At 37.7% G+C, this 27236-nt stretch overlaps 2 protein-coding genes and 1 pseudogene across 7 annotated transcripts in view; 1 reads left to right on the top strand and 2 right to left on the bottom strand.

Annotated features, from left to right (window-relative positions):
* Window positions 1–6087: 6087 nt before the first annotated feature.
* LOC311298910 (putative nuclease HARBI1) lies at window positions 6088–7482 on the bottom strand (annotated as a pseudogene). Its single transcript has 4 exons — window positions 7058–7482; window positions 6774–6887; window positions 6549–6660; window positions 6088–6461 (listed from the first exon to the last, which is right to left on the bottom strand). The product of its transcript is annotated as a putative nuclease HARBI1 (transcript).
* A 3213-nt stretch (window positions 7483–10695) lies between these two features.
* Window positions 10696–16719, top strand: LOC311297947 (inactive dipeptidyl peptidase 10-like). Its single transcript, XM_084420439.1, has 5 exons — window positions 10696–11117; window positions 13441–13532; window positions 13688–13735; window positions 13823–13944; window positions 16525–16719. Exons 2-5 carry the CDS (start codon window positions 13462–13464, stop codon window positions 16551–16553), a joined length of 270 nt encoding a protein of 89 aa, XP_084276565.1. The 5' UTR covers window positions 10696–11117; window positions 13441–13461; the 3' UTR covers window positions 16554–16719.
* Window positions 16720–23305: 6586 nt separating this feature from the next.
* The window catches only part of LOC311297936 (transient receptor potential cation channel subfamily M member 2-like), a 56727-nt gene continuing 52796 nt past the window's right edge, over window positions 23306–27236 (bottom strand). For all 5 annotated transcript variants that reach the window (XM_084420427.1, XM_084420426.1, XM_084420425.1 and 2 more), the window contains one exon: window positions 23306–26527. In XM_084420427.1, coding sequence (XP_084276553.1) covers window positions 26396–26527 — 132 coding nt within the window. In that variant the 3' untranslated portion in view covers window positions 23306–26395. The remainder of the gene's footprint in view (window positions 26528–27236) is intronic.

The raw sequence follows: 27236 nt of genomic DNA, 5'->3' as shown, positions 1-27236 counted from the left end.
ACAATGAACTACACTCGGGAAAAATGTGATCAATAACTCATGGCAAAATATTTTTACATTAACATAAGTTTATTAGTGTTCACTTTCACAAGTCAAAGCAATTCATCATTACTCAAGATTTAACAGTTGAAATGACTATACAGCCTTAATTTAATGCAGCAAAAATTATTTTACAGTGTAGGCTACTAATATCTTTTCTATTTTTTTTCTCAGCCTTTTTCTTGGTTGCTTTTATAAACAGACAACCATTTATATAACAGAAAGAGACTATAATATAACTAAAAATTAACATTATGTACAATATTTTTGTACTTCAATTGTATTTGTTCATATGTTCTAGTGTGGTGACTATGACATTACAATGAACAAAGTAATTATGCAATTATTAAAATACAAAAATATAGGCTAATAAGTAATAAAAACATCTAACATGGCCACTTCTAACGGATTTAAATTGTCTGCTACTTTTTGCCAGCCCTCTCTCCTGGCTTTTGCAGACTTTGAGGTGTTCCCTGGCGTTTTGATTAAACATTAAAATTCCGAATAAACTTCGACTATTAGTTCTTGCTCTGCTGAGGAGAAAAACTGTGCGCGCTCTTTGGCCATGCTGAGCAGCCAATAGCAGCGTTGCTGATCAATGTTTCTACTATCGATACATATCCCCTTTTAAACCAGCATGAACGCGCAATTATCTCAGATAACTCAATCCAGCTATACTAATTATATCCGGCAAGTGTGTTAGAAGAACCTAATTAGCCAGATCATGATTAGCACTAGCATATTGGATGTGTAATTTGATCTTGGATGTTTTAAGCGAGTGGATCTCTGAGCTGAGTGAGTGAGTGGAGGCGGGACTCATTTGCATATTCATAGAACCACGCATACTAAATGAGGCAAGGGTGTCCAGTTACATTCAGCTATTTTAAGGCATGACGATTTTTTTTCCCAAGGAAAAAACGTTGAAATATGTCATTTTAGTGATCAAAGATGAGTTTTAAGGGATACAGTTATTGACTACAGGGGGACTTTAATGGGTGGCTTTAATTTCATATAATATAGAATCGCATGCAATTAACTTATGTCCAGTTTGAAGCTAGGTTTATGCTCGACGTGTCTGCACGAGCGCGAAGGTGCGCGCAGCAAAAATTATGTCATTGCAGTGTGGGCGGTCGTGCGCGTTGGGTGCGCAAGATCTCATTTCGCTTGGAAGTGTGCACGGCTTTTTTTTTTAAACAGCGCGCTTGGCTCCGCATCCGAAGATGAACGACTTCGAGCCGAATCTGCCAGAGAGCTCTCGAACTTTTCACCACACCGGCACCCAGTAAGCACGTTTAAATTAGTTGCTTACATTTAAAAAATGAGCATACAATAGCATAAAAAGTATTTTTAATGAACATAAGGTCCATGTTTAATAAAAATGTTCTCGAAACTTAATGAAATGTTTATTGAAATTAGAAAATATGTTGAGATTGTTAATTTAGTTATATATACACATTCTCATATCCATATAATGTTTTTTTTTTTTTTTTTTACACGAGTAATAATCTCAGGGTTTACTGAGTTTTACACAATTCTTTTTGTAGTGTGGTATTCGTGGTGGTACTAAAATAAACATTGTCAAGTGTGTATAGCTTTCTTCTTCTCACCGCTGATTCCTGATGGTTTAGAGGACAATTACTTGAGTCGCCCCCTGTCGTTTCAAAGAATAGTACAACGGCGAGCGTGTCAAGTATAAATGCCTCGTCCATTTGGTGAGGTGCGCAAGGCGAAAGTATAAACAAGGCTTAAAGGAACATTAAAATAATGCAGCATCCGTTTTTACCGTCATCCTTTGGCTAGCATTATGATCACGCTCTTATTCATGCAAATGCTTTTAAACCATTCAAGCGAGACGTGCCAGAATCGAGTTCTCTTTCTCGCTTGGACAACACACACCACACCATAATGCCAAAATGTCCCTTTCGTTGAGTATCCTCATAAGAGCAGTCTTAAATGGGTTAAATAAAGAGAATGAGACGCGCGTGAGATCCGCATCTCCGTCAGCAGCGGCTGCTCTTAAAGGGACAGCAGCTAATAAAGCTCTCTGTCAGTAAAGTTAATCACAGAACAAAGGGACCAGAGAAAATTACTCAATGCTCTTGAATAAACAACTGTTGTAGCTTTAATATCGATTAATCTATATTTAATTTATAATTTATGCATTTGATAACTTTATTCAATTTCACAGGGCATGGTAAATATGACATTTATTATGGGTTTATGTAAGGATTGTTTTAAGTTCACTTAAATTAAATGTTGTTATATTTTTTGAATCCTTATAAATGTTAAAATAATAATACATTTAAAAAGTACATTTAATATTAAAAATATTAAAATAAATTCAGTGGAACAGTGGTGCTTTCAAGTGAAATGCTCTCACAGTTTCAGTAAATAATACTGTATATTTGGTGCAGCTTTTACTTGATTGTTTTTTATAAATTAAAGCCACCATTAGTCAGGAAACACTGAGATTGCAGATACAGAAGTGCATCTTTCATTTAAAACTCACTGAAGACACAAGCACTTAACTAAACCACAATAAATAAAGGGCACTGAGTCACGCCAAGACCAAAGTCACACTATAAAACACAACAAACGAGACATGCTTGATTCAAGGGGTGATAAATGAAGCACAACAAACAATATTTAACTAAATGACCAAAGTGCATCATGAAATTAAACATTAGATATTCATGTGACATCAAATTAGTGAATACATCTACATACATATCCATGTCCAAAAGTGATATCCAGCCTAGGAAAATGGACATCTTCACCCTTTATTTAAACACTATTCATAATATTTTATAAGCATATTGTGTAGTTGTGCTTGGAGTCGATTGTTTTATTTGTGATAATAACGCAATGAACATGCCGACATAATTTTTGGCCAGGCTGTCAATGAAAAAAAAAAGAAAAGAAAAAAAGAAGAACACAAGAGAGAACCAAAAGAATATTAATAACTGATTATGTTGTAGTCAATGTATGCTTTTTCCTGTGAGCTCTTTTTATATGCATTTTTTTTTTTTTTTGCCAATTAATTCTGTTAGTATTAGTCAATATTTTCAATCATTATGTGGCATTTTGGTGATTCTTCTAATTAACAGGATTTCTGCAGGTTTTATGAAGGTAAATCTAAGACTTTCAAGTAAAGACATTTTAAGTTATATTTTTTGAATCCTTATAAATGTTAAAATAATAATACATTTAAAAAGTACATTTAATATTAAAAATACATTTAATATTACATAAAAAGTATAGCTTTTAATAACACTGTAATGTTGAATGGCTATAATAAATGTTTAAAATGGGGGGGGGGGTCATATTAGTATCAGTAATACACACACACGCGCGCACACACACACACACACAAATACACACACTCAAGTTATATAACTCAACAAATGATGACATAATCAGTCCTCATCCTCAAATGTCTTAACGTGGTCCTAGTGGCCTAAATCCTACAACTGATTTTGACTTTGGTTTATGAGTATGTCTGCTTCCAGATAAAATTATATTTGTGTTAGTTTATCAGACGCGTTAATTCAAAGTTTTCCTCGTTCTGACAGAATCCAAGACAGAGACAAAACCGAGCTGTACAGGGTTGTCATTTCAATAAACAAATAGTGTTCAGTATGCAACAAAAATAGAACAAAGTCAATCAGATTCAGTCGAAAACACACACACACACACTTCAGTGGAACAGTGGTGCTTTCAAGTGAAATGCTCTCACAGTTTCAGTAAATAATACTATATTTGGTGCAGCTTTTACTTGATTGGTTTTTATCAATTAAAGCCACCATTACTCAGGAAACACTGAGATTGCAGATACAGAAGTGCATCTTTCATTTAAAACTCACTGAAGACACAAGCACTTAACTAAACCACAATAAATAAAGGGCACTGAGTCACGCCAAGACCAAAGTCACACTATAAAACACAATAAACGAGACATGCTTGATTCAAGGGGCGATAAATGAAGTGAAAATCATGAAATTAAAAATGAGATATTCATGTGACATCAAATTAGTGAATACATCTACATACATATGCATGTCCAAAAGTGATATCCAGCCTATAGGAACATGGACATCTTCACCCTGTCACAGTGTCTGGTTTGTGTATCCCTGGTGTCCACTAGAGGTCCTCTTCCCCACGGTGTCATCCTATTCATGAACTGCATTCCCCACAATCCTTGTCTGTACCAATCACTGTTCATTGCACTCAGCTGTTCCCCGTCATCATTGTACCCAGCTGTTCCCTGTTATTCATTGTTAGTTCTTTGTTATATATGCCCTGCCTGTCTAGTGTTTGTTACGGATTCCTTGTTGTATATCACACCACTTCTGGGGCCTGTACCATGAAGGTAGCTGAAAAAACACGGGGTTACAGGATTGGTTTTGAGTCGACAAAACCAAACCGATGCAATCAGGCTTTATTGGTACCATGATGCAGCTCATCAACTTTCTCTGTCAACTCAGGCTTTGATCCTTAAGCTATGATTACTCCACGCGCGCGTGCACATAAAAGAGTGACGTCGACACTGAACAACCAATCGCGTTCGATATGGATAGAGCGAGAGCTATATATTTTTCCGCGCAGGAGCAAGAGATTATTCTTCAGAAATATGAAGAATATAAAAGTGTTTTTCAAGCACGCAGTAACACTGTATCTGCTGCCAAAGCAAGAGAACAATCTTGGAGGAAAATTGCTGATTGCGTTAATGCGTAGGTTAAGTTAAACAATTAATGTACATTTATGTAGGCTAATCATATTAAAAATGCTAAAATGAAAATGTGTGTATTCGTGTTGATGTATACATACGAGTGTGTGTGTAGATGTATGTAAAATGTGAATGTATAGGCTTTTACATCCTAAGAAAGATTGATATTAATTGATTTTTAGATGCAACCCCAACTCCAAACGGTCTATGCAGCAGATCAAGACAAAATATAAAAATATAATTCAAAGTGGTGAGTATTTACCACAACCTTTTATTATTTTGTGAACATTTAATCACAAACACTTGTTTGCAGCAAACAGAAAAAAGTGTGAAATGGGGAAAACTAGGGGAAGGCCACCTCCTCGAGATTACACTGTGGTGGAGGAGTTGGCGCTGAGTAACAATAAGGGGTGGCTGATTATGGATGGGATTGCAAGTGCTGTACAGTCTGACCCTGGTGCTGGCTCCTCTAAGCAAGTGACACTGGGTATGTGTGTGCAATGCATTACTAATGTTTTAAAAAAAAGTTAAATATGGCTTACTCTGTTCTGCAGTAGATGGAAATTCAGTGTCCCTGTTGAAGCCAGCACACATGCACACAGTCTCCCACACAGAGGTCAGTATGCAGCAGACAGAACACAGTGAACATAACCTGCTTTATAACAGTTATGCTTTACATTGGCCTTTTATTTATTAGGGTGAACCAAATGATGAAGACACTCTGTCTGTGTGTTCTGAGACAGTTGCTGAGGTGAATACACTGGGCTTTTTATTATGGCACACATTTGAATGTCATAATTAAGTGACTGGCCCTTACACATCTCTTTTATTGTAGGATTTTTCACAACCTGCCCCAGAAACTGAAGCCTCTACCTCAATGGTCTACAGAAGGAATGTGAACAAGGTAATGCTTTAAACCCTTGACATAAATTACAGTCAGTCCTGTGTTTGTAGAAAGTCATGCCACTTTTTGTGATTTGATCAACCTCCAGAAAAGGTGTAATGATTGTTTGTGGTGAAATTGTTTCAGGTGGAAACAGACTCAGTCAGGGCCCTTTACAAAAGGAGTCTCGAACTAGACTGTTCACTGAAGGAGCTGGACTGTGAGCTGAGGAGGCTCCAAATTAAAAAAATGTAATTGGTGATCAAACAGCTGGAAAAAACTGATCTGAGTATGTGAACTTTTTTTTTAAGCAAGTAACCCTTTAGTATGAACACTATGAATTTTTATTAATGTAATTTTTATTGCTCTCTTTCTTCCTCCCTAGCCACATGACCAATAAAACAGTTTGAGACCTATCTGCAGTGTCAGTGTGCTTTTATTAAGTAAAATATTGTGTTGTGATTGCATCTCCGACAGCTGCGCCAGCTGGGTGGTCAAGTGTGATGGGGTCAATTTCATCGGGGAGAAGCTGGTTGTGTGGTGGTACTCGCTCCTTTCTGATAGTGGCTATATTATGCAGAATGGCACATGCAGCCACTATCTGTGATGCCCGCTCTGGTGACACTCTTAAACGCCTAAGGCAGTTGAAATGTGCCTTTAGGATGCCAAAGGTCATCTCGATCTTGACCCTGGTTTTACTGAGGGCCACATCGAAGCGGTTTTGTGGCCCTGTCTGAGGGTCAGGATAGGGGGTCAGCAAAAACCTCTGGCATGCATAACCTCTATCTCCTACCAACAAGCCATCAAAAAGCCCTGTCATAGAACAGAAAAGGGGGAAATTGTGTAAGTTTTGCTATTAAAATTAAAACTTTAAAGTGTACTGTACCAAATTTAACTTGCCTTCCGCAAAGCGCTGACACAAAATAGACTCACGGAAAATTCGTGAGTCATGCACTGAGCCAGGCCATTTGGCATCCAAACTTGTGATCATGCATTCATGATCACAAGTCATCTGCAGATGAAATGTACAGTAAATAATTGTTCTTTCTGTTAGTTACTATTTATTTAAAGATTGATCTCAATGCAAATAAAAATCATTTCACATAGGCTATATAGTAGCCCTACCTGAACATTAAGGCTGTGAAAGGACTTTCTGTTCACATAATCTGCCTCATGTTCTCCGAGAGCTGTGGAGATTGCAACTTGTGCAGTCTATTGCTCCTGTGACTCTAGGGAATCCTATCATAGGAATTAAAAATATATATTTAAAATCATTCTTAACAGGTAGCTACTGCAGACTATTGTATAATAGATTTCTAAGTGTGAAATATGCTTTTTTTTTTTTTTTTTTTTAAAGAGTGTGAAAGGTTAATTTGTTCATGTGATGTCACCCTATCAAGATCTCTTACCGGCAATTTTTATAAAAGCCCTCTTTTATGGACATGGTCGATAAATGTCCAGGGAACACAATGAACCCCTGCAGAGCGAGGACCACCTTGCGAATTGTTCGACAGACCGTGTTTTTCCCTAGATTCTCTGCATCACCCACCGCATACAACAAGTATGTACCACTTGCAAAAAAACGCAACGCAATACATACCATTTGGGGTACAGTAAGTGCATGGCTTCGACGAGTCACATTTGTTATGTGCGGCTCAAGAAGTTCACAAAGATAAGACATTCCTTCCGCGGAAAATCTGTATATTTCATACAAGTAACTATCAGGAAAGTCAAATGGATTTTGTCTGTCCCTAAAAACTCTTTCTCTACGAAGTGCTCGTCTAACAATTTGCGCGGGGATGTCCACAGGATTTGGGAGAAAAGGTGAAGCCATTGCAACAGAGAACAGACGCTGGGAATCACCTATATGTTTCTTTGCTCACAGCTGATTGGTCAAACTTCAGTCTGAGATCTTGAATCCAGAACATAACCTGCCCCAGAGCAGGTTAGCCGTGCAGCGTAAGATACCATGGCAACGAACACCGATTAAAGCCAAGCTACTTTCATAGTACCTAAAACCCAGGATTGGCGGAAACTAAACTGAAACATAGCTGGCTAGCCACCTAAACCGGCTTCATGGTACAGGCCCCAGATGTCTGTTTCTTGCCTGTTCCTGTTGTATTTCTTGTTTTGGATTGCTTATTTGGATTTGACCCCTGCCTGGATGATTACGATATTGGATTACCCTAAATAAACCATACTGCAATTGGATTTCCCTGTTTCCCGTGTGTTGATCGTGACACACCCTTTATTTAAACACTATTCATAAGATTTTATAATCATATTGTGTAGTTGTGCTTGGAGTCGATTGTTTTATTTGTGATAATAACGCAATGAACATCCCGACATATTTTTTGGCCAGGCTGTCAATCAGAAAAAATAAATAAAAAAAATAAATTAAGGACACAAGAGAGAACCAACAGAATATTAATAACTGATTATGTTGTAGTCAATGTATGCTTTTTCCTGTGAGCTCTTTTTATATGCATTTTTATTGCATTGTAAAAAATTGTTTAATTTTTTTGCCAATTAATTCTGTTAGTATTAGTCAATATTTTCAATCATTATGTGGCATTTTGGTGATTCTTCTAATTAACAGGATTTCTGCAGGTTTTATGAAAGTAAATCTAAGACTTTCAAGCAAAGACATTTTAAGGAATAAACTGAATGGAACAAAATGACATAAGATGAAAAAAAAAGATTAAAATAAACAGAGTTTATGATTAAAATAAAACAACAAATATCTGCCAATGGGCTTAGTATTTCTTTTTTTATTTAATTCTTCTTTAACTTAATTCAAAGGAAAAACAATGTTTTATGCCTCATTGAAACGCCTCATTTCGTTTACGCACAAACTTAAGTCCAAAAACAAGACTACATATTTTGCATCTCAAGTAGCCTAAATCTATTTTGATTTTAGGATGTTTAGATATTTGTCTGGGAAAACTACAAAACAAAAATACAGAGGAAGATATTCATCTTATACGGCTTATTTAATGCCACTTTATGAATGTAAGACTTTCTGCTCTGATTTAATGCCTTAATTTGCAGAAGGGAGAATTAAGACTTTTTTAAGACCTGCAGAAACTAATTACAGTGGATCTAAGCCGTTAACTAATTCTGATCAATATAGCTATATATCAACGGTCTTATTCAGATTTCTTTTTACTGGAAAACAGGCTTAGTCTGTGTATTGAAGGCTGATGCACTGATTACTGATTACGCAAAATAACCAAACAATAAAACAACATGCTTTGAGCCAAAAGATACAATGATGTTGAGATAAGGCAATGAAGTGGTGTTAATAAGAGTACTTAAACTTTATTTAATGATATATGTAAAAATATAATAAATATGTAATATAGTACACATATTTAGCAAAATACTCTCTGTAGCTCTTTTTTTCTAGCCAACTAAAGTGCTATAGCCTATATTATGTTCATTAAATGGCTTTCCTGAGGTAAATGTGACATAATTGTTCTCCAGCAGTTTTATTGACCCCTTTATGCGGATAAAAAACACTGATTGATCGATATTATGTATGAGGAATATACATTTCGGTAAGTTGTACTGTATCTTTCAACAGTGTTCGTGTTTATTTACTATTAGCTAGTAGAGATGATCGGTTCACGTGCTGCTAGGGATCTGTCACGTCACATTTACAAGCGCCAAAACGGTATTTATTGTTTGAATTTCGTAATAAAATTTACAGAATCTGAGAGCTGAGATTTTTTTTATATCATAAGTAACCTGCTCTGTCTAGTCTGTCGGTCTCCGTGTCCTCTTTGCTTCGCCGTTTTTCTGTGCGTGAGAAAATGGATGTGTGGCGTGAGAGCGTGTGAAAATGCGTGAGAGTTGGTCACGTGTGTACCGGTTCAGAAATGTAGGATAGGGCGGAAAAACTCCATTTCATTTTTTCCTCCAACTTCAAAATCGTCCGACATCGTTGTTTTACCTTTTATTTATTTACATTTTTTGTAAATGGCATTTGACTTAGTCTTTGCACGGTCGCTTTGCAAACACTAGGTCGGTTCTTCCGCCTCCGTCACGCGTGACCTTTCAACGTGATGACATAATGTGTGTGTATCACAGTTAGTTCAAGACCAGCATTTGTGGTTAAAAAGTAAATAAATGTTTATTTTTTGTTATAAAATGTCCGCTGGTTTGTCTAGATAAGACTCTTATTCCTCGGCTGGATCGTGTCGAGACTTTGAAGCTGCACTGAAACTCACATTTGGACCTTCAACCCATTGAAGTCACTATATGGAGAAAAATCCTGGAATGTTTTCCTCCATAACCTTCATTTCTTTTCGACTGAAGAAAGAAAGACATGAATATCTTGGATGACGTGGGGGAGAGTAAATGATCAGGAAACTTTAATTCTGAAGTGAACTACTCCTTTAACAGATGATGAACTGACTTTCTGGATCTGGATCTCTTTCCCTCCTCTAAACTCATGAAGCTGTACTGGTTTTAACTGGTCTCTGTTTGTTCTTAGTCACCAGTGTACAGATCCCCTCTCAAAACCAGCTCACTCATTCAGTCATTGGTTAGTTACGGCTGTGACGGTGAACAACAGAACTCTGGATTTCACTTCATTTCACTGTGTGCAACAGGCTGGACAGGCGAATCCTGAAGTGACACTGAATGTGGTCAGTGTGAACGGATCCACACACACTACACAACTCCTGCATCCTGACAGCTTACAGAGAAGGTACCACACACACACTCTCACACACACGCACACACACACACACACACACACACACACACACACACACACACACACACTACACAACTCCTGCATCCCGACAGCTTACAGAGGAGGTACCACACACACACACACACACACACACACACACACACACTACACAACTCCTGCATCCCGACAACTTACAGCGGAGGTACCACACACACACACACACACACACACACACACTGCGAAAGAGTCTGCCAACAGACTTTCTCAGAATGGCATTTCCTATGCAAACGTTGTTTCTGGAACAAAGCAACAGAACAGGCAGTCATCCAGCCTCCATGAGATGACGGAAGCAGAAATGCTTGAGCTTGTGCGGAAGATCAGTATCAAGCTATGCCGTTAGAATTGCTTTTTAGAGCTATGCTGCTGTAATAAGTGTGTGGAAAACAATTTTAAAGACAGAACCTGAGTTCAGTTGAACTCAAGACTATATAAAACGCAAACAAAGGAAGATTTATTGCTCTTCCTTGCCTTAGAAAATCTAGTACGCCAGCTTTTACTAGATGCAAGAAGCATGCTATTTTTAGCTATTTTTTACATCTGTTAGTTAGTACTCAATTATGTTCTGTAACAAGTATTCTTTTAATTTGATTATTTTAATAAAGTTTGTTATAACTTTTACTATAATCATCTGACTGGACCTTGGATCATTTGAGTATACTTTCTTCTGCCTTGAACAGGAAATCCTTTGTGAAGGAGACGCACGAGGGGTGAGCATTTCTTTTTTGATAAAATAATTATTACCACGTATTTTGATTTGATCATATAGCCTAGCCAAAGAGGCAGCATTTAACAAGATTGATGTTATATTGCAAAAAGGTTTAAGGAGTACCGCAAAAGATAGACCTATAATACTGGTGATATCTCTATTATTTTTATAGTAGAATATTAACTTGTATAGACTGATCATCTAACACCTTAAGGGCACGACTAAAGGATAGGCACTTTAGTTACCGCAAGATTATCTCTATAAACTTCGAGCATGGTTTTAAGATAATTGGGAACGGTATTAATCGTGATCCATTGCAACACACACACACACACACACACACACACACACACACACTACACAACTCCTGCATCCCGACAGCTTACAGAGAAGGTACCACACACACACACACACACACACACACACACACACACACACACACACACACACACTACACAACAGCTGCATCCCGACAGCTTACAGAGAAGGTACAACACACACACACACACACACACACACACACGCGTTTACTTAGATACTAAATGGGGACATTGCATAGACTTCTGTTGTCTTATATGCAGCTAGTCATAAATACTGTAACCCAGAGCCATAGAGAGAAAAGCCAACTATGGTCGCAAGTTCTGTCTTTACCAATAGAGTTGAATGGAAATTGTGATCATAGTTGGCAACGATGCTTTTGGAAAAAGCACCCCAGAGCGTTACTGAGTGGGCCTGTCCGAATATCCACACTTGCGGTCGTTGCACTTAACCACTTGTCTGCGTACATGACGAATTTCTTGTATTTCGTGTTCAAGTAAGTGTGACAACCACAAGTGTGTTGAACGTTTGATTACCCGATGGGACTCACTTGCAGTGTAGTAAAAATGCAAATGTTTACAGAGCTATATTTTGCTATAACACTTTGCATTTTAAAATAAACTATTCAGTAGTAGCTATGTAACAGAAGACTATTTTAAAACTGTGGTGCTTTTAATTAAGTGATAAAAAGCAGTTGCAAATGTTGTAAATTTTTACTTTTTTTAAATACACATAGCCTATTCATCTTTGCACCAATAAAATGTAAAACTCTTTGGTCCCTATTTTAACGATCTGAAACGCAAGTATCAAGCGCGAAATCCAAGTAACTTTGTGGGTGGATCTCGCAAATCTAAAATGTGTTGGTCTGAAGTAGCTTCATTACTCATAGGTGTGGTTTGGGCGTAACGTGAAATAAACCAATCAGAGCATCATCTCACATTCCCTTTAAGAGCAAGCGCTCTTGTTCCATGGCGGATTGCTATTATAACGGCGGATTTGCCAGGAGCGGTTCACAGCCGAGGAGACCGACGTTCTCGTCAGGGCCGTAAAACACAGAGAAGTGACATTGGGGATGGAGAAACACACACAAATTAACTTCGGTTAAACAGGCGTATAATAATTTGGGTAAATGTGTAAGCTAGATTTAAGCCTATATTTCACATCTTCATGGACACCACAATGATTTCCCTCGTGTTTTTAATATTTTTCCTTGTAATAATGTATGGTTTTCTAAAAATGAGAACTGCTGCGTCTGTGTGTAGATGAGAGAAGCAAAGTGCATGCACGTTGTGCACATGCTACATTGATTATGGCCAAGCATGCGCCCTTAAAATAGCATCTGAATAACGCGCCACTGACTTTAGACTAGCGTTTTCCTGGTCTGTGGCGGAATTGTTTTCTGAAACTGCAAAATAGCACCAGGGAACGTTTGTGCCGGAACACGCCTCCTCTTTTCACTGAACCGTCCCCGGGAGCGCAAGTTCATTCCCTAATTTACTGACGTGCGTCTGTGGAGGGAAAAGTCCGCTGTGCGTCGGGTGCAAAATAGGAATGATACATGCGGTGTACAAAGTCAATTGTGCTGGGTGCAAGATAGGGCCCTATATGTTTAACTACCACAGTAATATCTAATTAATTTAGCTTAGTTACAGTGTTTTCCTCAACATCTCAGGATTTCGGGGCACGTGAGCTTAATGCATGCAATCCCGAACATAATGCATGATGAGAAACATTAAGCCTTGAATGCTGCTTAGGAGCAGTGTGGGTTTAGTGTGTGTTCAGGGCACTGCACTTTGGCATTTTTAATTGTGCACTTACTTCCAGTTGCGTGCATGTGCTCTCAAGTGGCAAAGACCACAAGTGTGGGTATTTGGACAGGCCCACAGACTGGGAAGAGAGCCAAATATGGGGAAAATAAGGTGGTTTTTGAACTTTGAAGCATGAAAACCTGTTGTTCTAGAGCCCCAAGTGAATGTGTCTGTGTGTTTTACCTCTTCTGCTGTCAGCCTGAAGGTGAAGAGGTCAGTATGCGTTACTTGACCTCAGGCACCTGGGAGGTCACCGAGATCCTGGCCTACGATGAAAAGTGGGATACAGTGTGAGTCACTTGTTTCACACACACACACACACACACACACACACACACACACACACACACACACACACACACACACACACACACACACACACACACACACACACACACACACAAGAGCCTATTAAATGTCTGACACGTTGTGTGTTTTCATTCAGATATTTTCTCAGTACAGAGGCTGGATTCAGTCACAGGCACCTGTACAGGTCAGACACACTGATTCTGCACAGACTTCTTTGCTTTTATTCTTCCTGAATGCCTCACATTACAGCAGTGTGACCTTTGACCTCCAGGGTGAGCACAGTGGATCCGTTCCATCGCGAGTGCTTGAGCTGTTCTTTGTTTAAACCTCACTGTTCATTCTATGAAGCCTCAGTGAGTCCACAAGGACGAGCTGTACTGCTGAACTGCAGGGGTAAATGACGAGCACACACACACACACACACACACACACACGATTCTGGAAAAATTGAGAATCAAGATTTTTTGTTTAAAATAGAAGTCACGATTTTCCTATGATTCTGAATATAAACAAAATAACATGTATTTTACAAGACTAAGATGTTCTGACAAAATGTTAATTGCTTCAGTCTATTTAAAAAAATGTAATTAATTAAAAAAAAATAAAAAATTAAATCGCTTAAGTGACTTTTTCAATGATTCACTCATAAAGACTTCACTCATTTCAATACTGGATGAATCAGCATTTTTTAAACAAATCTTTAAATGACAAACACATTTTTAACAGTCACTTGTCGCCACCTACTGGTGTAACGATGCAATTGATATAATATTTATTTGAAGCACCAAGTAACTTTCAAAAGGTGATTTACTGTATTTTGATCGCTACCGTAGTCATCAGTGTTTATATCTGAACTACAAACTTTTATCCCAGTACTTCTGTGATAAATATGAACTATTGTAACACAGAAATAATGATACTGGAACTTTTTGTGAAGCTGTTTCATATCTATACATGACAATGGCTCTCTCTGGCTCAGAACACAGATCTGAATGTTCTCTGTGATTGGAGAATAGACACAGCCAAATCATTGTCCTTTAGGAATAAGGTCATGTCGGTGTTTGAATCAAGATCGTGCAGCTCTAGTTCACACCGTCACATTGATTTTTTACATATCAGCCTCATTCTGGTTTGCAAAAATGCAAACACACACTTAATCTCTCTCTCAGACACACACACTCTCTCTCTCTCTCACACACACACACACACACACAGACACACTCTCTCACACACACACACACACACACTCTCTCTCTCTCTCTCTCTCTCTCTCTCTCTCACACACACACACACACACACACAGACACACTCTCTCACACACACATGTACTCTCTCTCTCTCTCACACACACACACACACACACACACACACACTCTCTCTCTCTCTCTTTCTCACACACACACACACACACACACACACACACACACACACAGACACACTCTCTCACACACACACTTACTCTCTCTCTCTCTCTCACACACACAAACACACAGACACACTCTCTCACACACACACACTCTCTCTCTCTCTCTCTCACACACACACACACACACACACACACACACACACTCTCTCACACACACACTTACTCTCTCTCTCTCTCTCTCTCTCTCTCTCTCTCTCACACACACACACACACACACACAGACACACACTCTCTCTCTCTCACACACACACTCACTCACTCCCTCTCTCACACACACTCACTCCCTCTCTCTCACACACTCACTCTATCATTACCTATTAGTTCTTAATGATGCCAATCTCGTTAGGTAATTATTGATTACCTAATAATGAACTATAATGCTGTTCTTTTGAACTTTCTATTCATCAAATTTTTATATTTTTTTATATTGTACACTGTTTTCAACATTGATAATAATAATGAATGTTTTTTAACTATAACTACCTAAATTCTAATCCCATAATATGATTAGTTAAGCTTATTTCCACATTAGTTAATAGCAGTAGCTGAAGTGTTAATGTAGAACTACTCATTAGTCCTGCATTACTTCCTGTAGTTACTTAATAATGATCGACCAGTGTTACCAAAAACTTGAGATGTCTCAAAAAATGTAAAAATAAATAAAAAAAGACAATGGAAAGATCTAAAAGCTTATTGTTTAGTAAGGCTGTTTTGCAACTTGGATACAGTAATTTTTTTGTGAAATATTATATCTATTACAAACTATTTTACTTACAAAAAAATTCAGTGGCATATTTATCTCTTAGCTTTTTTATTTAGGAGGCAGGTTTTGATAATGACTATTAAAGTTGAATTCAGTATTTGGACACGACCACAATAAACGCCTCTAACATTTCACCAGGAATCAAAAGTGCCGCTGTAAACACACGTTCACGCCGATGACAATAATGAGCTGTGCTGCACGTTAAAGATCGAACTGAAGGAGTAGATCACTTCAGAATTAAATATTCCTGATAATTGACTCTCCCCCACGTCATCCAAGATGTTCATGTCTTTCTTTCTTCAGTCGAAAAGAAATAAAGATTTTTGAGGAAAACATTCCAGGATTTTTCTCCATATAGTGACTTCAATGGGGTCCAACGGGTTTGAAGGTCCAAATGTGAGTTTCAGTGCAGCTTCAAAGTCTCGACACGATCCAGCCGAGGAATAAGAGTCTTATCTAGACAAACCAGCGGACATTTTATAAAAAAATAAACATTTATTTACTTTTTAACTACAAATGCTCATCTTGCACTAGCTCTGCGATGCGCCACACATTATGTAATCAAGCTGAAAGGACTGAAGAAAGAAAGACATGAATATCTTGGATGACGTGGGGGAGAGTAAATTATCAAGAAATTTTAATTCCGAAGTGATCCTTTAATTTAAAACACATGCACTTGAAACTGAAAAAGCTGCGATATTTAGTGCAACTGTCAAAAACACCAATCTAGCACATCAGATCATGCCTCATCAGTCTGACCTCTCTCTCTGTGTGTGTGTGACAGTGAGTGTGACCCCGGCTGCCAGCAGGTGAACGAGCGCTTCCGTCTGGAGTGGGCCGATGTGCTGGTGGGCTGTGATGATGTGATTGTGGCTCGGGCTGATGGCAGAGGGAGTGGCTTTCAGGGCCAGCAGATTCTCCAGGGGGTTTACAAGCGCTTGGGGCTCGTGGACGCAGACGATCAACTTTCGGTTTTAGAGTGAGTAAAAAAAATCCATCTACTGTGTGAAATTCTTACTCTGTGTCCTAACCAGATGTGATGCGATGAGATTGCAGCGACAAGCAACTTGTCTGTCCTCACTAGGGCTGCATTAGAAATCGCATACTAGAAAGTAGGTGAAAAACAGTCTGCGACAAAAGAAGCATGATCATGTGTGAATTCACTAGCCTGGGTGCCATGCCCGAACCCCGTCCACAACATTTTTTGGTCGGGAAGTTCGGTCTGGACTCGATCCATTGAGGAGTAATTATGCTCGGCTCCCAGAAGGCCGAGCCAATCAAATTGCCAGGGCGGGCTTTGATCGATGATGGACAGATGATCTGCGGTTACGTAATCATCCACGTCATCAAAGAGCGCTTGGGTTGAATTGGTTTTCAACAAAGATGACTGCAGCTGGAGAATTGAGATGTTTAGATTCCGCTATCGCGTCTGTTATAAAAGAAATCGACAGCGCATTAATTTTAAAAGATGAACAGAGAACCACAATCAAGGCATTTGTCGATCGGAAAGATGCGTTTGCCGTCCTTCCTACGGGATTCGGCATAAGTTTAATTTATCAGCTGGCTCCGATGGTTGCTAAGAAGATGGGACGCAATGAAAACCCACAGAGGCCGTGGCCTCTGGCAGTTCAAAGTTCTCCCATTTGGCCTTTGCAATTCACCAGCCTCATTTGAAAGACTAATGGACAAAGTGCTGTCAGGAGTCCCTCGGTGTGAGTGTGTGGTGTACCTGGATGACATTCTCGCCCACGGCCCTACTTTCCAGGCAGCTCTCCAGTCCCTGCGGCATGTTTTGGAGCATATAGCAGCAGCGGGTCTCAAACTCCACCAGGAAAAGTGCCACTTCATTCCTAGAGGTGTCATTCCTTGGGCACAGGCTGGGCACAGATGGCATCAGCACAATGGAGGAAAAGGTACGAGCGGTCAGAAACTGGCCCACACCAACGGACCAGCAACAGCTGAAAAGCTTCCTGGGCTTAGCCTCTTATTATAGGAGGTTCGTCAGGGGGTTCTCCTGTGTGGCGGCACCGCTGTTCAGGCTACTACAGTGAGTGGTCCAGTGGACCAGTGAGTGTCAAACAGCATTCACCTCACTGCAGAAGGCGCTGGGGGAGGCTCCTGTGTTGGCTCTGGCTGACCCCTCTCTCCCGTTCATCTTGGACTGTGACGCGAGTCTATGTGATTATATAGTAAAGTGTAATTTATTCCTGTGATCAAAGCTGAATTTTCAGCATCATTACTCCAGTCTTCAGTGTCACATGATCCTTCAGAAATCATTCTAATATGATGATTTGATGCTCATGAAACATTCATTATTTTTATCAATGTTGAAAACAGTTTTTTACATTTTTATTTCAGGATTCTTTGATGAATAGAAAGTTCAAAAGAACAGCATTTATCTGAAATCTAAAGCTTTTGTAACATTAAACACCACCGTTCAAAAGTTTGGGGTCAGTAAGAATTTAAATTAAATTTTTAGGGGAAAGAAATAAAATAAATCAATACTTTTATTCGTCAAGGATGAGTTAAACTGATCAAAAGTTACAGTAAAGACATTTATAATGTTAGAAAATATTCTATTTTAAATAAATGCTGTTCTTTTGAACTTTCTATTCATCAAATTTTTATATTTTTTTATATTGTACACTGTTTTCAACATTGATAATAATAATGAATGTTTTTTAAGCATCAAATCATCATATTAGAATGATTTCTGAAGGATCATGTGACACTGAAGACACTGAAAATTCAGCTTTCATGAGGAATAAATGACATTTTAAAATATATTCAAATAGAAAACAGTCATTTTAAATCGTCATAATATTTCACAATATTACAGTTTTTTTTTTATCAAATAAATGCAGCCTTGGTGAGCAGAAGATACTTCTTTTAAAAACATAAAAAATCTTACCGATCTAAAACTTTTGACCAGTAGTGTATATATACATACACACAACTTCTGCATCATAACCAAATCAGCAGACGGAATAAGTAAAAGATGCATTTGCTTCATTGTGAGAGTTTCTTAAAGGGACTGTGTGTAGGAATTTCTCCCATCTAGTGGTGAAATTGTATTTTGCATTCAAACGAATAATGCTCTCCAGCGCCTCGCTTTTTCAAATGCGCGTTGCATCTACGGTAGCCGTTATGTACCAAATGTCTTATAATAGCACTTATAATAGAGTTTTTCTTCAGGTGAACAGGTTTGTTATTTAAAACAAACTGAAACTTGAAACAACGAAAAAAAGAATGTTACAGTATGAATTACTGACTGTGAAAAACATTAACTATGGTAATTAGTAGTAATGCCTTCTTTACTTGTTATATTTTTTGAAGTACGTGCATTGTTAGATATCATCATCATCAGAGCCTTCTCTAACGTTACTTTACTCAATAGCTGCTATTCATCAAAGAGCCTGTTTAACTATAAATGTTCTACTGTCTATATAATAAAGTACACAACCAAGCAATGAAAAAAAGCTTGTAATTAAGACCGTAACATTGACTTACCTGTTGAGAAGAAAGCAGGCAACTTCAGGGTCTCTTTTGAAAGCTTTCTCCTGCATTAGCTATCCCGACATTAACCCTTGTTTTTGTAATCTCCGGTCACGTTTCCTTTTACGGTCTATTTGGGATTTTTTTCGACGACGAGGACTCCCTTTCCTGTGACTCAGCATATGTATGAATGAGCGGTGTATAAATAACCGTGCAGTGCATCCTTTTAAACTTGCCGCGGCAGTGACAAGCGCCTCTCACTGCTCTGCTCCTCCGCTTCTGCTGGTTTCAGTCACGTGACGCTGGCTCTGAACGAAAACGCGTTGTGGAAACGTGTTGGCCTAGTACTTTTTGTCCCTCTCTGCTATTATAGTTTTTCAAGATGGCGGAACTACATGGAAGCAGAGAACGTCTAATGAGGGGAGAAGTGCCACTCAATAAACTTCCGGTTGCAGTTCCACTCTTGTTCCATATGAGGGCGCTCACATGACGAGTGCAGAATGAATGGAGGTCTATGGAGCTATACCGCTCAAAATCCACTTTTCTTAGGATATCATTTTTTGTCTAGTAATTTGAATGTTGTTTTCGAAAGGGGATGCAAAGAAATTACACATTGCTTGGTGTTAGATTTTTTAGAGTCACTTATTTGCTTTAAAAAGTCTTTCAAAATGTCAATGACGTCAGAATGCTGACGTCATTAGCAGAATACTAGCGTGTTATGGGCAACAACAACTCAACCTGTAAGAAATCGAAAAGAAATAAGTACTCGTTCATTCAACTTTCGACCTATAACCCATGTTGAACTTGCAAAACCTACAATCAAATCTGAGATTTCTCAACGGCAATCGGGTGAAAGAGACAAATTTAGCCGTCTAGCCCCATAGACTCCCATTCATTTTGCACTCATGGCGAGGAATAAATCCATTTAGGAATAAAAATATTGATTTTAGATAATAAAATACCTAAAAAGCTACACATTGTCCCTTTAACCTCTTAACTGTCACCGTCCCGTATACGGGACGCCTAAGTTTACGTCACTATATTACAATTAAATCCTAATTTAATCATGACAAACTATATATTGTTGGAAAGGTCTAAGACTCCTTAATGGATATTTCAGCACTGTTTTTTGTTACAATTTATGCAGGAACAGTAATAGATGAATTTATGACAAGAGCGCACCTCAAAAAATCTACATCATAACAGGCGTTCTGGCGTTTGTCACAAAAAGTCCACGCACACACTTTTAATAATTGAAACTTTGGTTTTCATGCTAAAAGTTCATAATAAAACATTTAATCTAGTATTTGTCAATAAAAAAATATAAAATAATATTATCTTCTAAAAAGTATAACATATATATTATCCTCTAAAATATTATATAATATTTTTTTATCGCCTTTTTTTATTACATTACATATTTTAGTAGTTATCATAAATTAGGTATCATTTGAAAGCTTACGATCTCAGAATTCATCCTGTGAAAACTGTTTTGAAATTGGACATTGTGTTACCATAGAAACGGTACTCTAAATTATTTTATCAGGCTCCTCCCCTTTTGGGCATAATTATGTTTCATAATTTATGATAAAAATATTTTCTAATCTTGACAAAACACATTGTCAGAAAGGTCTGAGTCTCAAGGTTCCATATTTTGTGACAGAAGTGATATTTGGACAGAAATTTATTAATTTGTTATGTTAGAATGCATACAGTTAAATTCAATGGAATTCAATGACACCCGGTGGCTATTTTTGGTAATACGCCTAAACAAAATCTCATGGGAACTTCAATTTTTGTGATATCAACTTCAAATTTGGAACACAACTTGGTTAGATATATGGCTTTCATTTGATAGTAATTTTTTTGTAAAACATATTTTGTAAAATATATATTTTATATAAAAGAAAAATATTAAATAAATTATATTTGATTTAATGTAAATTTAAACTTCCATAACTTTTTCATACTTTGATTTTTTGAAGTGCTTTCACTTCAGCAATAATCTGCTATTTTTTCCCTTTAAAACAAGACCAAACTTAGGTCTATACTCCAAAGCATTCTTGAATTACAACCATTTAAGCTTGAATAGTGCATTTTAATGTACATTCTCAAAAAGGGGGGTGACAGCTAAGGGGTTAAGTGCACTTTCAAATCTTCCCCTTTATTAAAGTCCCATAAATGTTTTCATTGCTGCTGAGTGACTACCATGCTTTTATCAGAAGCAGAATCGTAAAAAACTAAATCCCAAACTGAACTCTGTCTTTTCCCACAGATTAATTTTGCCATTAGTGGCTCACCACTGCTAATACCACATGCGATGCCATCTACTGGTTATTTATGGTTCAGCAACATTGATGGATCCACTCCTTTCAACCTCCAACCTCTTTGTTTTTAGTCAAACCATGCAACGTGAACGTATGCAGAAATTGCCGAGATAGTTTTCATTAATAATAACCTTGATCAGAGGCCTGGTTTCCCATGCGCTCATCTGAACACGCTTCTATTGATCACAGTTTCTGTGACGACTTATTAACTCAGAACACAGCTTTGAAGTATTGCGAGAATCATTTTCTGAGTCTGACATTAGATAACGGGCTGTTTTCTGTCCTGTTCTGGAGGAACAAACGTGAACGGACACGAATCTCACCTGTGGAGATGCCGGCGGGTCGGGGAGCCCTCGGTGCTCAGGAAATATCTGCAGAACACACACTGATTTATAGTGTTGTCAAAACACTGTGATCATGCGTGATACAGTTAGATCATGCATCCCAAGAAAAAAAAAGTTCTTGTCTTGTTTTTCTTAAATCAAGATACATTTACTGGCAACTGACAACGATATTATGTCTTGTTTTCTGAAACGTGTGCAAATTAATTGAGTTTTGCTCAAAACAAGAACACATATCGGCCAGTGGTGTCAGAAAAACAAACTTATTTCAAAGAGAAAAGATTATTTTTCTGGCCCCACTGGCAGATATTTGTGCTTGGTTTATGTATAAATTTACTTAATTTAGACGATTTTCCCAGAAAACAAAATACATTTACTTGAGAAGCAAACTCACTTGGATATTAAGAATTTTTTTAGATATTTGTACTGGAAAACAAGACAAAAATACTGAGTAAGAACTTTTTTTTTTTTGCAATGCAATGCAATCGCTTCATTGTTTCCAGTGGAAATGCAGAAAACCGTGAAAAAATAAGTTAATCCCATGGAAATAGTTAGCTTTTTTGACAAGTTACCATTTCATCCTCTTTGAAACCTCTTTGAAACAGTGCCTATCATAATAAGGTTGATATACTATATAAAACTGCACATTAAAATGACATTTTGCAATTTTCACAATTTAAATGAACACAAAAACGTACATAGTTACGTACATCCTTATATTTTTCACACGTTTAAATCCATTAAAATTAGGATCAGATGTTCAGGATTGGGTGCCACTTAGAGTCTTTTAAACATCTCATATATGTGACCCTGGATGACAAAACCAGTCACATGGGTACATTTTTTTAAATTGAGATTTATACATAATCTGAAAGATAAATAAATAAGCTTTCCATTGATGTATGGTTTGTTAGGATATGACAATATTTGGTCGAGATACAACTATATGAATATCTGGAATCTGAGGGTGCAAAAAAATCTAAACATTGAGAAAATCTCCTTTAAAGTTGTTCATTTATGTTCACGATTGTGCTGCATTCACTCACAAAAATAAATGCTTTATATATTTACAGTAGGAAATTTACAAAATATCTTCACGGAACATGATCTTTACTATGGAAGTAAAATAATGTCAAATGTTTTTTTGAAATAAAAAAGCCTGTTGAATTGCACTACTTGAAAAAAATAGGCATTGCCTTTAACCATGCTTGCATTTTAATGCATTGTATTTTTAGGGCTTGCATTTTTATGGGCTGAAATTCAACATGGTTGAATATTTAAGCTGTTAATATTTCAATTAAAAACATTTCAAACACATTTTCATTATTAAAAATTCAATAATCCATATTCACCTTTCATATTTCACTTCCAGAATATTCAAACTGACCCCTTACCCGTCAGGGATCACTGGTGATCCAGGATTATTGTTGTTCAAAATGCATTACTCGTCAAAACATCACACTCTTACTTGATCTGGACAAACTCAGCATTATGAGAAAGGTTTAAGAATCCAGCTTCGATATTTGACCACTGTTTAGGATTTAACTGGTTTGCAGTGACATTAAAATTCTTAATTTATGCCAGGAGTGCAAAATAATTAATCTGTAACGTTCGTTATTTTGAATAGAAATCATCACTCATAAAACATTATTCTCGTCTTCTTCAGTTTATTAGTGTTAAAATACATAAAATATACAGAATCCGCCAGGGCTATTAGTACAATGGTGCTCATATTTGGAGAAATAATGATTATTAATCACATGTTAGTAAAATATTTAGTCATACAGAATACCATTTCTATTCATTTTCCACTGAATTATGCGATCTGAAGAGCTCAAACAGCGAACAGAGCTAGATGTGTGTCTCCTCTTCCTGATTTGCGTCAGATTTGACCTCAGAGCTCTATCATTTGCTGTACAGCTGTCAATCATCTCACGTGGTTCAACGTGACCTTTTCTGCATGACGCGCCCTGTGTGCACTTCCTCATTCTGGACATCCGTGATAACAAAGCGAAAGTGACATTTCTTCACCGAAACAAGAAGCTATTAAATGTACAATTGAAGTATATGCGTTTTGTTATTTTCGTGCGATTTGGGGTATTTTTATATGAATAAAGAATAAAGGTATAGGTAAGCATAGCCCATAGCTTCATATAAAATGCTAAATATAACATATTTCAAAATCGTTTTATGACTTGAAACCATTTTAAACCGCGACCGGAATATGATACAAATACTCGATGATGTTTTAAAGTGAGCTTTACATTAGGTGTCGATGGCCAAGCATTATGAATTCAAACAAAAGAATAAGGATAAAAGAGTAATGAAGATTAAAGGCCATTGCACACTGAGTCCGAAATTTTCGTATGCGTTTTTTCGTGTTCGCCAGCCTTAAAATTCGTCACGCACAGAAACCTTGCACACTGAGTCCGATGCGTATTTATTAAACCTTTGCGGAAAAAAACGCAAAAAATACTAAATGGATTCGTCAAGCAGTGAGGATGATTTTGTTGCCCTCTTTCTTCTTAAAAAGAGAAAAATAAAAAGAGGAAATATTGGGTCCATCTAATCCTGAGATTGCGCCGAGGGGAAGGAGAGTTTCACCTCCTTATCAAGGAGTTGCGAAATTATCCCGAGCAATTCAAAATTTACCTCAGAATGTCAGTGGAACAGTTTGATGCTTTGCTAGCGATACTAGAGCCACATATTAAAAAGAAGACCACCAATTTCCGTGAACCAATTGATCCTGAACAGAGACTGGCAGTATGTCTAGGTATGGACCCTTTTTACAGTCTATGGTATGGACACACACACACGGCCGGCGGAAGCGCTGGGCAGACAGAACAGCTGTATACAGGTTATATTTTCCGAAATTTTGATCTGATTGAAAGGGGAGGTGGCTCTGAATTGTCAAAAAACCTCTCAAAATACTGGCTGTGGATGCGAAAAACGCAGAAAATCGAACCCAATCCGAATTTTTTTATTACGGACGAAAGTTTCGTAGACAGTGTGCAAGCGTGATTGACATAACATGAGGTCGAATTTTTTTTTTAACGTGCGAAAATTTCGGATGCGAATTTCGGACTCAGTGTGCAATGGCCTTAAGTCTCGTACCGGCAGAGGTGTGAAAGGTTGGTCGATTTAAATGAAAAGAACATGAATTGGGCCAGTTCTCCTCGCCAGACATTAGTCAGAGACTGTAAATGGGTGTTTACAGGGCAATAAAATATTTGATGAGAATCTTGTTAGCCTTCTCCAAAGTCTCCCCTGACATGGTCTCACAATAGGCTTCATAAAAGGCATAATTTTAGAGATATCATTCTCAGATTTGAAATGAAGCATGACCACAGTTGTGGCTACACTTTAGTTTTGGTTATAAGTTGCTATCCTAAATTCACATAATATTTTTATATATTTAATAAATATATTCTTAATATTTGTTGTTTTTGTTTTTATGTTTGAGCTAATATATCTCAATATTAATAACAGTCTGGTTAATTTTGAGTCTTGAACTGTAAACTCTCAAGGGTTGGCTTTCTAAATATATGTTGGTTATGTGTCTATTCAGAATGACTTATGAGCAGCAACCTTTTTATTTTGGGTATGTCATGTATGCATCACTTGCCAAAATTGGGGGTGATGAGGAAGGGGATAAAGTATATAAGTTCATGCATATATCTATACAAACGAAAAACCAGATTTTTGGTACCTGCATTTATATTCTAAAATGCTCAACAACCACATTCAAATTCATATTGACCCCAAAACTAAAACATATGTCCAAAATTACTAAAAGATACAACAATGCATTATAAAACACATTAATATGTGTGAAGCTAACTGTATGGCTTACAGATTGTACAGAAATCTGCATGAATGTGAGCAAATGATCTGGAGTTCTTTGTTAAAGGCACAATTAAAGGCATCAAATGGAAATGCAATCCAAAGGAAAAACCTGTTTGAAAACAGTCACTATTCATGCAGTTCTGTGTGTTGATGTTAATGGCAGAGAAATACACACCTTTAAAGACACGTAGGAGTGCAACAGTGTGTTTGCGCTCATCATTTTTGGTGTAGCGTGTGTGTGTGTGTGTGCGTGAGAAAAAGAGAGAGAGAGAGAGAGTGTGAGTGAGTGAGTGAGTGTGTGTGTGTGTGTGTGTGTTTGTGTATGTTTTTCTATCCTGGTGGGGACTTAAACCTGAATGCACACACACTCATGGGGACTCGTGTCACTGGGCCTAAATTGAGGTACACAAGCTTATAAATCATACAGAATGAGTTTTTTTGAAAATGTAAAAATGCAGAAAGTTTTGTGTGATGGGTAGATTTAGGGGTCGGGTTAGTGTGTATGTGAGTGTGAGTGTGAGTGAGATGGGTAGGTTTAGGGGTCGGTTAGTGTGTGTGTGTGTGTGTGTGTGTGTGTGTGTGTGTGTGTGATGGGTAGGTTTAGTATAAGGAGACAGAATATACTGTTCGGACAGTATAAAAACCATTATGTCTCTGGAGAGATGTGAATCTTCTTTGCTACTTCACGTAGAGCATCTCGCTGGTATGGACACACACACGCGGTGCTGCTCACTTCCCACCACTTGAGCGGCTGATGAGACGACGCCGAGCTCTCGACCTGCAGCAAAAACAAAGACAGCTTGAGTCGCTCGGTAAACCCAACGAGAGCTGAAATACTGCCACTAATGCACGAATAAAAGCCCCTTATAGAGCGCTGTGACTGCACTGAACATAAAACTGAATGTGCTTATGATGTTTTATGTCGAGACATCTCGTATCAGAATCACCCTCCTCAGAGAGTATTATGAGATCCAAACATGTATTCAGTGTCTGCACTTTAAACTGGGAAATCCCACAATTCATTCAAAGCATTTGTTTTCTTAGCCACAGTCAAAATCTGCTAAGGGGTAATAATGAAACCGTTTTAAAAAGAGATTTTTCACTATTATTTACAACAGGATCAGCATTTTCAGGGGTTTAAAGTCCCTCTGTGGTGAAAATCCAGCTTTTAATGTTGTTTATATGTCTATGTGGTGTTTTTAATATACTTTAACACAAACCATGTAAATTCGACACCATTGCTGAGTATTTTCTCCTTAAAACTGCAGTGAACCAAAGACAGTCTCAAAAACACGCTTTGAAATCGCTGGTGTTTCTGACGTCACAAACTACCTTGTAACCAATCAGATCAACGTGTGATCATCAACCAGTGGATCTCTGAGCTGAGTGAGTGAGTGGAGGCGGGGCTCATTTGCATATTCATAGAACCACGCATACTACATGAGGCAAGGGTGTCGAGTTACATTCAAGATATTTTAAGGCATTCA

The sequence above is a fragment of the Rutilus rutilus genome (genome assembly GCF_951802725.1).
Source record: "Rutilus rutilus genome assembly, chromosome: 10".
Taxonomy (NCBI): domain Eukaryota; kingdom Metazoa; phylum Chordata; class Actinopteri; order Cypriniformes; family Leuciscidae; genus Rutilus; species Rutilus rutilus.
This window is presented reverse-complemented; position numbering and strand designations above follow the sequence as displayed.

What these genes read in the sequence shown, in the direction of transcription:
- LOC311297947 (XM_084420439.1), top strand. Translation starts at nt 13,462, where the DNA reads ATGCGTTACTTGACCTCAGGCACCTGGGAGGTCACCGAGATCCTGGCC. An exon ending in GATGAAAAGTGGGATACAGT is followed by an intron (nt 13,533 to 13,687) that starts GTGAGTCACTTG and finishes GTTTTCATTCAG; the next exon opens with ATATTTTCTCAGTACAGAGG. An exon ending in TGTACTGCTGAACTGCAGGG is followed by an intron (nt 13,945 to 16,524) that starts GTAAATGACGAG and finishes TGTGTGTGACAG; the next exon opens with TGAGTGTGACCCCGGCTGCC.